We start from the raw sequence: 14,884 nt of genomic DNA on the forward strand, positions 1-14,884 counted from the left end.
AACCTCGAGGATAAGTATCATGCTTACACAAACAAAAACACACACACAATGGGTTTCATTCACACGTATTTGTGTGCACATCTTTAATATCTTTATATTTTTAAAGGGGACCTATAATGCCCCTTTTACAAGATGTAATATAAGTCTCTGGTGTCCCCAGAATGTGTCTGTGAAGTTTCAGCTCAAAATACCCCACAGATCATTTATTATAGCTTGTCAACTCTGCCCCTATATGGATGTGAGCAAAAACACGGCATTTTTGTTTGTGTCCCTTTAAATGCAAATTAGCTGCTGCTCTTGACCAACTTTCCAAAAGAGAGCGAGCTTTAACAGTTTGCACTTCTGTAGCTCAACAACAACAAAGCTGGAGAATCTCACGCACCCAAATTGACGATTATCAGTAATGGTTTTCTGCCTTACATTCACTAAAAAAAATTAATTGTTGGATTTACTTAAAAAAGAAGTGTCAAGTGGTTCTACACAACTATATTGAGTAACCTGTACACATAACAATTTAGAATTTCAAGTAAAGCTGACAAAATTTCTTTGAGTAAATACAAATCATTTGAATGCCACTGTTACATAATATTTATATGTGCAGTTTACTTAATAATGTTATATTTATTACGTAAGGTGAACACATTTATTGAATTAATTCACCTTATTAAAAGATCTCATTGAACAAACTCAGTTGAATTGAGAGCAGGAATTCCATCCTAGACATGCGTATGTGAGCGGTCACCGCCTAAACACAGGCGACACTCTTCTGCATAATGGTAACCACAAAATTTAAAATCATTACAGAAACGTTTGAAATGTCTAAATGTCCAGCACAACTGAACATTAAACACTAACATAAACAAACAACATCTTTCCCTTTACTGAAAAACACATTTAATAACACTTTAATCCCTTAATTTACTCTCCAAATGGATGTCAACATTAATTTGTGCGTTTCACTCAGCAATGTTAAGTTGACCGAACAAACACTTATCAAGTAAAGCTGACAATACTCATTTTTAGTAGAAACAATGCGGTTAAATTACGTTCATGTAGTTACATGAGTGTTAAGTAATGTGAACAAGGATAGTTTGAGTGAATCCAACAACAATGGAAGTTAATTGTGTTGTTCAAACCGGAGTCGGACACTGATGGAGAGACTCAGGAAGAAGTTACGACTTTTAGAATGCAGCTGGACATTTTTGAATGGTTAGTGGATAAATTTATGTAGTTGCTGTGGAGTTGATTCAGCTCATCGACTAGCATTTGCTGTCATGTTAATATTTTGTGCAAATCCAGCGCTGAATTGACCCTCATTTGTGAAGCAGTCCGGCGTAAAATGACTCTCCCTCTTCTCTAAAGCAGCCCAACATGGCCTTGCCCCCTTTGTTGCTTGTTCTCGGGTGCAGGGTTTATGTAAATTTTAGTGGTTGTGATGTCACTAACCCGGGAAGAAGCTTGTTGTAGTCCCTACCAGCCGATTGTTGTTCTTAAACAGCGAATTCTTTTAAAGAAAATATCTCCCTTTGCATTGAACTTTAAGCATTGTAAATTTGCAGATGTTGTTTGTTCAAACAGCAACATTACACACTAAAGTTAACAAAGTTCAATCATAATCAACCACCCCTTTAAATCACTAAATGTGTGTACATCATTTAGAATAATCCAAATTTGACATTAGAATAACAATAAAAGCAAATATATGTTCGTGCGCACGTTGTCAACTTTTTCTGCTCATAATTAAGGACACTTACACAGTTATTGGTGAATGAGAATTAGTGAAATATAGTTTTATCAACAGACTCTTATATGGAACATATAGCTGTATGCGGTTCTCAATAAGTAACATTTTTTTTGTTGTGTAAATGCACCCTTAAATGACACTTATGCTATTATTAGTGCATGAGAGTCAGTGTTTGTGGCTCAGCTGATTTTTTTTTTTATTGTTGAGAACACCATGTTTTCCTTCCTCTCAACACGCTCATGAACTCACAAAGCCAATTGTTTACCATGTGCTAACAGGCAAATGAGCGCATGCCAGAGTTGTCGAGGGAATAAACAACAACACAGTATGTGCAATCAGCACAGCTCTGAATGGTTAGTAAACAGACATTAGGAAGCTCCTTAGTACCGTTCAAGTCTGAGTAAAGGGTTCTGTCCAATGGTTTTCATGGGTATGATGCTCAGTGACCGCACACTGTAATCAGGAAATCTCTCAGATGAAGACATGCTGACAGAAATGTGGATTTAAGGCCTTTTCAAAGAGAAGCAGATGATTAATCCATCAGATATGTTGATTTTCAATTTGCCCTATTTAGCCGAAGAGCCTAAATGATGTTTGGAAGACATTTGTTTTATATCAAACACTAATGGTTTGTTATTTTAGATAAAAAAAAAAAAAAAAATGCAGCTTAGCTTTATTGGTACGACATGTGTACAGCCAAAATAAACAAATCTGTGTGTTAAATCACAAATATCAGTAAATGTTGTTATTTTCTAGTCTATTCATTAAAAAGCTCCATCGGACCATATAGCTGTGAGAGGTTCTTTAAAAAGTTTTTTTCTGCATCTATGATCCTGAATATTATATATTATAAATTGATGATAATAATAGTGTAAAAGATTTATTTATTTTTGCTTTTACTTGTGGTGTTTGCTTGACACTATGCAACTTTTTTATAGTAATATAGCTTCATCACCCACATTTATAAGGACTATATAGCTGTGAGAGGTTCTCAATAAGTAATATTTTAAATATTTCTACATCTATGGTCCTAATTTAAAGGAACACTCCACTTTTTTGAAAATAGGCTCATTTTTCCAACTCCCCTAGAGTTAAACAGTTGAGTTTTAACGCTTTTAAATCCATTCGGCCGATCTCCGGGTCTGGTACCAGGTACCACTTTTAGCATAGCTTAGCATAGTTCACTGAATCTGATTAGACCGTTAGCATCTTGCTCAAAAATGACCAAAGAGTTTCAATATTTTTCCTATTGACTCTTCTGTAGTTAAATCGTGTACTAAGACCAACGGAAAATGAAAAGGTGAGATTTTGTAGGCTGATATGGCTAGGAACTATACTCTCATTCTGGCGTAATAATCAAGGAACTTTGCTGCCATACCATGGGTGCAACAGGTGCAATGATATTACGCACCGCCTGTGACCCCCTGTTTGCACAGGGAGCTGGCCTTGCAACCATGGAGAAATTTGTGAGAGATGCTGTGTAATATCATTGTGCCTGCTGCACAGATTCAATGAACTATGCTAAGCTATGCTAAAAGTGGTACCGCCAGACCCGGAGATCGGCTGAATGGATTTGAAAACGGTAAAACTCAACTATTTAACTCTATTTATTCTCTATTCTATTTTCCTTTTGCTACCAAAACAGCCCTGACCCATCGAGACATGGACTCCACTAGACCCCTGAAGGTGTGCTGTCGTATCAGGCACCAAGATGTTAGCAGCAACATTAAGTTTTAAGTTCTGTAAGTTGCGAGGTGGGGCCTCCATGAATTGGACTTTTTTTGTTCAGCACATCCCGCAGATGCTCGATTGGATTGAGATCTGGGGAATTTGGAGGCCAAGTCAACACCTCAAACTCATTGTGCTCCTCAAACCATTCCTGAACCATTTTTGCTTTGTGGCAGGGCGCATTATCCTGCTGAAAGAGGCCACAGCCACCAGACAATACAGGTTCCATGGAAGGGTGTACATGGTCTGCCTCAATGCTTAGGAAGGTGGTACGTGTCAAGGCACATCCACATGTATGGCAGGACCCAAGGTTTCCCAGAAGAACATTGCACAAAGCATCACACTTCCTCCGCCAGCTTGCCTTCTTCCCATAGTGCATCCTGGTGCCATGTGTTCCCCAGGTAAGCACACACCCAGCCATTCCATGTGATGTAAAAGAAAACGTGATTCATCAGACCAGGCCACCTTCTTCCATTGCTCCGTGGTCCAGTTCTGATGCTCACGTGCCCAGTGTTGGAGCTTTCGGCGGTGGATAGCAGTCAGCATGGACACCCAGACTGGTCTGCGGCTATACAGCCCCATACGCAACAAACTGTGATTCACTGTGTATTCTGACATTCTATCAGAACCAGCAATAACTTCTTGAAGAATTTGAGCTACAGTAGCTCATCTTTTGAATCGGACCACACGGGCCAGCCTTCACTCCCCACGGGCATCAGTGAGCCTTGGCCGCCCATGACCCTGTCGCCGGTTCACCGCTGTTGCTTCCTTGGACCACTTTTGATAGATACTGACCACTGCAGACCGGGAACACCCCACAAGAGCTGCAGTTTTGGAGATGCTCTGACCCAGTCGTCTAGCCATCACAATTTGGCCTTAGTCAAACTTACTCAAATTCTTAAACTTGCCCATGTTTCCTGCTTTTAACACATCAACTTTGAGGACAAAATATTCATTTGCTGCCTAATATATCCCACCCACTAACAGGTGCTGTGATGAACGAGATAATCAGTGTTATTCACTTCACCCGTCAGTGGTCATAATGTTATGCCTAATCGGTATATATATTCCACATGCATACATTTTTATTGGTGTTAGCCTGGCCGCTATGCATAAATCGGGACAAAGGTTGTTTTTTTTTTACTCAAACTACTTGTGCAAATCTTTTACTTATTTAATGTTCTGTATTTATCAAACACAAAAGATGTAACTCCAAAACTTGTAAAAAGTACCATGACTTTGAGTCCACTATAACATTATCACACTTGTGACATCAAATTTAGCTTGTGATCTGTCAGATCAGTTGAAAAAGGGCACACAAACAAACCTTCACAGTCTGTCATACAAAATCTCACACTCTCCAGACCACCCGATGGCTCTCCATCCCAGACATCATTAATAGGCGTTTGAAGGAAACGAACAATGACATCATGCCGTGTGATCGCTATAAGGACGACACTGAGAACGCAGTATCAAATGTCTACGAAAAAGCACAACTTGATCGAGTGCTCTTAGATCACACACTCCTGTTCATGTATTGCATGAGAACACACTCTTCATTCTAAAAAGAAATGTCAGTTCTGTAATGGAAGTGACCAAGATAATATACTGCAGGGATCATATTAAAAGTCACCCTTTGGAACTTGTGTGAGCGTACTATTGCAGCTCCTTTTATAGTTGATAAGATACAAATCGGAAGTAAGGGAACTGCTCTTGGATCGTTTTGAAAGCTTTTTCTTCTCACAAAACCAAGCCACTTTTTCCAGAATCTGAATTGTTCAACAAAACCAGAAGCATCTATTTTCAGCAGAGTTACATGAGAAACTGCAGTCATGCGTTGAAGCAATCTCACCATCAAGTCTGAGATCATACAGCCTGTTCTTAAGATCTTCATGGCAGGTCTTCATTCTGTTAGAACATGCAGTGTAGGTTTGAGGCTGAATTGAGGTCAGCGACAGAAATCTCTGTACCGTAATAAAGGGATTGTTGAGAAAAAGTTAATCAAATCAAGGTGATGTTATCCACTGAGATTTGTGAGTTCTCTCAAAAATTAATAATAATTAAAACAATTAAATGTTGTAACACTGACAGCCATTTTTTATTCACTAATGCTAAATGTCCCACTTAAGTGGCGGTCACACTAGCGTTCACTTTGAGCATGTAAAATTTTGGTCACCATATGATGTTATGCTCCATCTTTTTAAAAAACATAAATTCAACAAGTTTGTGTTCTTATAATTCAGCCAAGATGTCATGCCATGACATATCAGTCTTCTATTAGTCACACATCTTCATGTGATATGAATTCACAGATCAGAGTTCACCAAACTTTAACTATGGAATGCAGCAAAATGCAATTTTTCACTTGAACTTGAGTTTCTGGTCTCCAGCATTTGAATACTGGATGTAAATAAAAATTACATTTTTGAATATTATTTAATCAAACATTAGGTAACAAAAAGATTTCAAACAAACTTGATTAAATAAAACAGGAAACAGAAAAACAGTAAACCTAAATCCATTATTTATTTGTGCTGCAATGCATGCTGGGAGCTAGCACATCTGCAGCATTGTTGAATAAAAATAGTTCAGACAACTCTGTTAGTACAACAGTAGGGGGAATTGTGTTGATCTAACATGTTTTTCTTTCAAATCAAAGTAATATACCATTATCTGTGACTCAAAAAGCTCTATCCAACTTATTTTGTAACTCGGAAGTAATGTGATAATGTGTGAATAATGTGACTTCCGATTTATTAAACAGATATGCTGTAAACTGTAAAACTATTTGCGCTACAAACCAATGCGTAAATGATTACAATAATAAGTTATCGATAATAATACATTACGATAATACATTTTTTTTATACTTTTTTTTAAAATTATGATAAATACCAGTTTGCAATATTAAGCAGCATAGTAAAGCTTACGTGCTTTGCAAATCCAAGTTAGAAATGGTCGCAACTGGTCTTACGTTAAAATTAAAGTCGATATACTGGATAAAATATAATAGCATTTTTATAGTTTGTCTGTTTTGTGTTTAACCCTTTCAGTGCTCAGAGGAGAAGAAAGAAACGGAGGAGAACAGCGATGCAAGCAAATCCGAGATCAGCCTGGTCTACGAGATCGCCCTTAAGAGGAACCTGCCTGTTAACTTTGAGGTAAACTAAGCCAATTTAATTAAGAATATAAAGAAATATAACACTCTTCAGGAAATCTCAACAGTGATTTTTATAGCACAGTTATTTCCAGCTCTAGTGACCCTATCCAGCCCATTACCATTTTCTTACTCTTTGTACATATATAGCATTCCTGACTTTAAGCACACAGTGAATTCTAATAGATTTTGACGTTAGCATGTTGCTAAGCTAACTGCTATACTCTTTCAAGCATAAAATTACACTGCACACCCAAATATTGGCTAATAGTACTCTTATAAATAGACTTTTTTATCTATACTTTTTAATACCAAATAAAAAAAATTATCCACCATCTTGGATTCAATTTTTCCCCACTGCACTCGTCAAAGTGCATTCTGGGATTGCCTTTTCAGTGTATGATGTATGCAATGCTGTCTTAGACATCTAAAAGAAGCTATCTTGAAACTTTTTGAGCAGGTTTTGTGTTGGGAGCATGCCTAAAATGTAAATGTAAATTACTCTCTAGATAGTTGTCTCAATTGGTTTTGGAACAGAGTGAGCGACTCTTTCACTGTAATGTTTTTTCCCTGCCCTTCAAGTATTTGTTCCAATTTAATCAAATTCATCCATCAGAATATACTTATATAATTCAATAAATTGAAAATTACTAGCTTCAAGTAAAGAGGATAAAGTGGGAAAGTGATTATATTAAACACCTATTCTTGGTCAAGCTCTGTCAGCATCAGTTAAATCCGGTAATTGTAATTGCTTTAACACTTAAACGCATTTATTTTAGGAAGGAGGTCAATTTGGACAACATTCAAAATCAACATTTCATTAAAGAGCTGCATCAATGACACTATGAATGACAATCAACACAAACCTCCACATTCAACACTAGAGGAAATCTGAGGAGCTCTATATCCTCACTACTACTGCATCCTTGTTTATCTTAAATGATTTTCCACGGCTGTCTCCAACTTCATAATCTCCAATCATCTGCTTGGCTTTGGTCAACTAGAATCTTCCTGACGTACGTTCTCCAAGAATCCCTTGTTCTTGCATGCAATTTGTTTCGTCTGGGGACACACTGTAGTTTTTTCTTTTTTTCTTTCTTTAAAGTTTGGACTGTAAGTCATCTGTGAGAGCCTGGACTGGTTTCAACCTTGTTAGATCTTTTCAGGAAATTTCTCCCCAGCTATTTGTAGGAATGGAAACGTTTTTGTCCCTGATTCAATTAGCATGCAAACGTGGAATATTACAGTGTTACTATGTGAGAAAGAAACCATGAAGAAATCATTTGTTGTTCAACGATGTGGGACACATGAAAGCTTTTAAAGGGGACCTGCAATGCCCCTTTTACAAGATGTAATATAAGTCACCAGAATGTGTCTGTGAAGTTTCAGCTCAAAATACCCCACATATCATTTATTATAGCTTGTCAAATTTTTGCCCTATTTGGGTGTGAGCAAAAACATGCCATTTTGTGTGTCCCTTTAAAGGCAAATGAGCTGCAGCTCCCGGCCGCTTTCCAAAAGAGGGTGGAGCTTTAACGCTTTAGACGCTTTAGATACTCAACAACAAAGCTGGAGAATCTCACGCAAAATGAGGATTGTCGGTAACAGTGTTCAGCCTTACATTGTTCAAACCAGAGTCGGACACTGATTGAGAGACTCAGGAAGAAGTTACAACTTTTAGAATGCATCTGGATGTTTCTGAACGGTTAGTGGATAAATTCATGTAGTTGCTGTGAAGCTGATTCAACTCATCGACTAGCATGTGCCGTCATGTTAATCTTTTGTGCAAATCTAGCATTAAACTGACCATCGTTTGTGAAGCAGTCCAGCATGGCAACAACACTCTACTACAACAGCTCTTCCTCTTCTCTAAAGCAGCCCAACATGGCCTCGCCCCCTTTGCGTGTTCTCGGCGGCAGGGTTTATGTAAATTTTAGGGTTAGTAATGTCACTAACCCGGAAAAACTTGTTGTAGTCCCTACCAGCCCTTTGTTGTAGTCCTTAAACAGCGAATCCTTTAAAAACTAAAAAATAAAAATATCCTTTGCATTGAACATTGAGCGTCATATCTTTGCAGATGTTGTTTATGCTCTAACAGCAACATTAGATTTGATAAATCGATGAGATTTGATAATCACACTAAGTCATATCGTGATTTTGGTTTTAATTTGAGTAATTGTGCAGCCCTAACAGAAACAGAAGAAAGAAGGTCTTACAGGTTTGGAATGAGCTTAGGTCAACCAGAACAGTGTCTCATCTGTCCCCTTATGAAGTCAAAGACCACTTGGTAATCTACACACCTTCACCTTCTTGTTGGTGTCAAACGATATCAAACAGATGCCAACTTCAAAGGGCAAATGCATTAATCACAGTTTCTGTCATGGATGACGCCTTACAAGAGGTACAAGAGTGGAAACCCATGCCAAGAACCACCCATCGAGTACATAAGTACCTTCCCTCAGGGAATACACATCAACAATCCATACAAAAGAGCTTTTCTTCATTATATCAGTCCTTGCCATTGTCCCACCCTGGCCTGGTATCCTGCCTTTTCACCAGGCTGAGGACATGGCTGTCTCACTAATACCATATCTCCCCTCGCATCCATGGAGGGGATGAAGAATGATGAACCTCATGTTACAGCGATTCCTTCCTACAACTTGATCTCCGTTGCCAGCCATGCGAGACTGGAGCACAGACAGAAGAACTGGCCACCGTCAGACACAAGAATCAAACACTTGCTGAAACCCCATCGCTGCCTGAGGATGCCATATCATCTGTTGTAGACAACACAACCTCGTCTGCCGCCATAGAAGGAGTCAGGCTCCAGTGCCAAGACCTCCTCACAGTCCTCGTTCACCCGATGAGGCTTATTCACCGGCTGGAACTGCCACCCACCTACCTTTAGTGTTTTATAGCTGCCTGCCATGGAAACTGTGTCAGGAGGCCAACTTGAGATTTACCAGGCCTGTTTTGACTTCTTGTTAGTGTAGTTGTAACAACTAATTTTTGTTAAAGGAATAGTTCAATTTTAAAATGAAAATTACCACAAGATTTACTCACCCTCAAGCCATCCTAGCCATAACTTTCTTCTTTCTGAAGAACACAATCGGAGTTATATTAAAGGGTTAGTTCACCCAAAAATGAAAATTATGTCGTTAATGACTCACCCTCATGTTGTTCCAAACCCGTAAGACCTCTGTTCATCTTCGGAAAACAGTTTAAGATATTTTAGATTTAGTCCGAGAGCTTTCTGTCCCTCCATTGAAAATGTATGTACGGTATACTGTCCATGTCCAGAAAGGTAATAAAAACATCATCAAAGTAGTCCATGTGACATCAGTGGGTTAGTTAGAAGTTTTTGAAGCATCGAAAATACATTTTGGTCCAAAAATAACAAAAAAAACTACGACTTTATTCAGCATTGTCTTCTCTTCCGGATCTCTTGTATATTTTTGTTATTTTTGGACCAAAATGTATTTTACGTGCTTCAAAAACTTCTAACTAACCCACTGATGTCACATGGACTACTTTGATGATGTTTTTATTACCTTTCTGGACATGGACAGTATACCGTACATACATTTTCAATGGAGGGACAGAAAGCTCTCGGACTAAATCTAAAATATCTTAAACTGTGTTCCGAAGATGAACGGAGGTCTTACGGGTTTGGAATGACATGAAGGTGAGTCATTAATGACATAATTTTCATTTTTGGGTGAAATAACCCTTTAATAACACGTCCAAGCTTTATAATGGCAGTGAACAGGGGCAACGAGTTTGAAGCTCAATAAATCGCATCCATCCATCATAAACGTACTCCACACAGCTCCAGGGGGATAATAAAGGTCTTCTGAAGTGAAGCGATGCATTTGTATAAGAAAAATATCCATATTTAACAAGTTATAAAGTAAAATATCTAGCTTCTGTCAGATCGCATTCCGTATTCAGTGAAGAAAGTGTAGTGCATTTCACAGTTCAAAACTCTTACACTACATCCTACTTTACGTAAGTTGAGTACGGAAGGTAGAAGCTAGATATTTTACTTTATAAATTGTTAAACATGGATATTTTTCTTACACAAACATATTGCTTCGCTTCAGAAGGCCTTTAATAACCCCCCGAAGCCATGCGAAGTACATTGATTATGGATGGATGCACTTTCTTGAGCTTCAAACTTGTTGCCCCCGTTCACTGCCATTATAAAGCTTGGACGAGTCAGGATATTAATTAGTAGAACGCCTACATTGTTCATCAGAAGAAAGAAAGTTATACAGGTTTGGAAAGAAATGAGGATGAGTAAATGACAGAATTTTTATTTTTGTGTGAACTGTCCCTTTAAGTTGACGTCCTTGCATTTTTTTTCTCCCGAAGATTGTGCCCAAGTCGCTTCACAATTAATTTAAAGTAACTGTGAAATTTGTAGTCAGACTCAAGCAGCAGTCTACATTTAAAAATTCCCTTTTTCAAGTTATTTGAGTTATTTGAGAAATTTCTCAAGGAAAATCTCAGAGAAGTTCACATCTCATTGGAGTCTTGGTCTCTTTTTCTCTGGGAATTTCTTGTCCACTTCATAGCTGAATTGAGTTAGTTGTATAATCAGAGACTGTGAGTACAGTTTTGATCTAACTTAGTGCCATCCTAGATAAATCACCACTTTCAACCCATGGAATAGACCATGTGGGAGTTCCCTCAATGACAAACTCACAGCTTTAAGCCCTTTTCCTTCCACCCCACACCTCATCCTCACAAGAGAGCTTAAAACGACATGATGATATTTCCAAGAGAGAAGTATAGCAGAAATTCATCATTTCATTATAGAGTGATGCTCACCCAAAGGAATTCTCAATACTTATGTAACATCTAAGTGTGATGATCAAATGCATTCCACATCAAGGTTTAGTAAATATTGGGTTATGCTGCTCTGTCAAGTGTGCGGGAAATGCACAGTACTCTCTTGTGTTCCTCAGTTCCTGGCCATCTTCAGATGAAAGCCCAGTTTGTCGAGGATCAGAAGCTTACAGATGAAGATTAATGATGTTTGTCTACGCTTCCAATTATTCATAATAACAGTCTTGAGCTGTAAAGAGAGAGTTACATTTCTATTACATTTCTTTCAACATTTACTCATCCTCATGCCGTTTGAAACACGGATGATTTTCTTTCCTCTGTGAAACACTAAAGGTGACAGTGAATGGGAACTGGGGCGGTTGAGATCAAAAAGCACCATAAAAGTACTGTAAACACAGCCCACATTTATAGTTTTCTTTATTCAGATTTGTATTTTGAATATATACAGAAATGTACAGGAAAAAAAAACTATTATATTATGTGTGTATGTATTTTATTTTTATTTACAGGGTATCCGTGGGGCATTAAAAAGCATTAAAAGTCATTAAATGGATTTTGCAAAAATTAAATGGCATTAAAAAGCATTACATTTTATTCCTACAGGCATTAAATTTTTTAGATAGATTTAAAGAAAAATAGTACTACCAGTTTATTTTGAATATAGCCTTCATAATTAATAACTGATTTGCTGTCGCAAAATATGTACATTGGTGTGATACAAAAGCAGAACCAGTTTGGTAATTGCCTTCGGCCGGTGCAAAATTGTAATGCCGTTTTTGATAGCGGTATACTGGCTTGGACATGGAGATAGAAGGCTGCATCAGTGTTGCCAACTTAGCGACTTTTTTCCAAGAATGTGCATTGTGACAAATATAGCGACTTGTTGAAACCTTATGTATCTTCCGAGACCCCCGGTATTGCAGTACGAGCGCAAGATCTTGCTTTCCTGCCGCACCTCTCTCTGCGTCTGTTCTGTTCAGTGAGTGAATGATGGTAGGTGTCCACTGGCGCAGGGCGGGCGGAGCAGAGCGAGCGTTTTCAATTAATTCCTATAGAAATCTAGCTTCACGCTCACAAGGTGCATTGTGGGATTGTGCCCTGTATGTAGTCTTAATGGGCCGCATTTCAGACACCATTTCATATTCAGGGTTTCCACTCATCCTGGAAAACCTTGAAAACCTGAAAAACTGATGACAATCTTTCCAGTCCTGGACAACACATGGAAAATTAGAGAAAATGTAAAATGTCCTGGAAAATCTTGTTGTTGTCCTTAAATATTTTTTTAATAAAGTTCTTCAGCTGAGAACAAAGAGTTTATCACTGGCCACAACCAATTACTGTTAGTTGCAGAAAGTGCAATGTTCAGGAATGCTGAGATTTGATGTGAGAGTAGTATTTTCAATGATGATGTTTAGTTTTGTGTTGCCACTTGCAGCAGTTAGCTATACCTGCTCAAATGTATGCAGTAAATAGTAATTGGTAAGCAGCTACCTAAATCAGTAACTTGCTAACTAATCATTTTTATGCAGCATAAGGTCAATAAGAGATTCATTGTGCAGTGTAGCTAGCTTCATTGATTATAACAGGAGTTATCACAACAGTGCAGAACTTTGAGTTTTCACTGAAGTGATTGACAGCTGCAGTGATTAAAAAGGGAAGATCTGTATAAATACTTTGTATATATATTTGTATATAAAATCTGTATATATAAAAATTATATTGATTGACACGGTGATAATCAGCATTGGACAGGACGGAAAATTCTAATGTCAAAATAAATGCGCAAATGCAGACTAATAGACCTGCCACATTCTATTACATGTTTTGGATGTCGTTGTTGTTCATCGACTTTGTCTTTGACTAACTATTTGAAAATAAAAATATTAAACAAAACATTAAAATAGTTCCAATATTTTTTTCTATGAAATGGACACTGGTAACGAGAACAATTTGTCATAATGTATGATTTAAGAGCTCATATTAAAAACTGATTTTATAGTTAAGTCATGGCAATAAATTATGGATGCTTGTTTCTGCCGCTGAATAACAAAAAAATAAAGATAATTTCAACTTATTATCTAAAAATTCTAAAAAATTCTTGCAATTGCAGGCTTACATAATTGTGATGTAAACTCACAATTGCTTGATATAAAGTCAGAATTGCGAGATATATGCTCACAATTGCATGTTAAATTCAGAATTGCTTGATATAATCTTGCAATTGTTTGTTATGAAGTCAGAATTGTGAGATATAAACTCAAAATTGTGTCATATAGTCAATTGCATGATATAAACTCGCAGTTGTTTATAAAGTAAAAATTTTGTGATGTTATAAACTCGCAATTGTGTTATAAAATCAGAATTATAAATAGCATTATTGTGATATAAACTCGCAATTGCGAGAAAAGTCAGTATAGCGAGATGTCGCAATTAACTGTTTAAATTTTTTATTCTGTGGTGGAAACAAGCTTCCATAGACATAATGCATGATTGAAAGCTCAATAAAAACTGATTTTATAGTTAAGTCATGGCAATAAACTGTATGCCTTTTAAAGACTTTGAGAGCAATATATTACTTTAGGACATGATCCTTGTCTTTTATTCCTGCCATAGTAAAATTAAAAAAGTCCTGGAATAGTCCTGGAAAATGATTGCTGAAAAAGAGTGGGAACCCTGATATTGTCTGACAACAAAAAACGAAAATAAATAGATGAAAGAATTTTATTGGGAATTTAGCTGTAATAAAATACATTATGTGAGCACAAAGAGGTAGCGGCAGAGAAGCAAACAAATGTAAAGGGTTGACACTTGGCAGAATGCGAATGCAACTTAATGACATAATGAATATTCTAACTGCCGTATGACTTCATCTATTGACATTTAGCAACATATATGGCATTAAGCTTTTTAAAAATTGGCATTAAAAAGGCATTAAAAAGCATTAAATTAGATTTGATGAAACCTGTAGAAACCCTGTATTTATTTTGACACAATTTTTTTTTATTGACCTACATTTTGATTATTTTGATTGATTAGTTTTGAATTTCCAGTTAAAATTTTGTCTGTTCAGATATCATATGGCTTCGGAAAACTTAAAACATATGACATTTAGTCATATAGAACACTTTTGTGGTACTTCAAACGATTAATCGCGAGTAATCGCATCCAAAACTAAATTTTGTTTACAAATGTGTGTATATTTATGAATATATAAATACATACACTGTACACACATATATATTATGTGTAAACAAATTTTATTTATTTTAATCACGATTAATCACTTGACAGCCCTACTTTTTTCATCCATTTTCAAGCTCTTTCAAGAACTGCAGGAACATTCACAAAAGTTCTCCTTTTGTTTTGCATGGAAAAAAATACAGTGTACAAAGTTGGAACAAAAT

General features: G+C 37.0%; 1 protein-coding gene across 4 annotated transcripts in view; it reads left to right on the top strand.

Moving 5' to 3' along the window:
• The window catches only part of stau2 (staufen double-stranded RNA binding protein 2), a 153,262-nt gene that overhangs the window by 46,052 nt on the left and 92,326 nt on the right, over positions 1 to 14,884 (top strand). For all 4 annotated transcript variants that reach the window (XM_067377626.1, XM_067377628.1, XM_067377629.1 and 1 more), the window contains exon 7: positions 6,526 to 6,633. In XM_067377626.1, the coding sequence (XP_067233727.1) occupies positions 6,526 to 6,633 (108 nt within the window). The remainder of the gene's footprint in view (positions 1 to 6,525; positions 6,634 to 14,884) is intronic.

This window comes from Chanodichthys erythropterus, chromosome 23 (genome assembly GCF_024489055.1).
Source record: "Chanodichthys erythropterus isolate Z2021 chromosome 23, ASM2448905v1, whole genome shotgun sequence".
Taxonomy (NCBI): Eukaryota; Metazoa; Chordata; class Actinopteri; order Cypriniformes; family Xenocyprididae; genus Chanodichthys; species Chanodichthys erythropterus.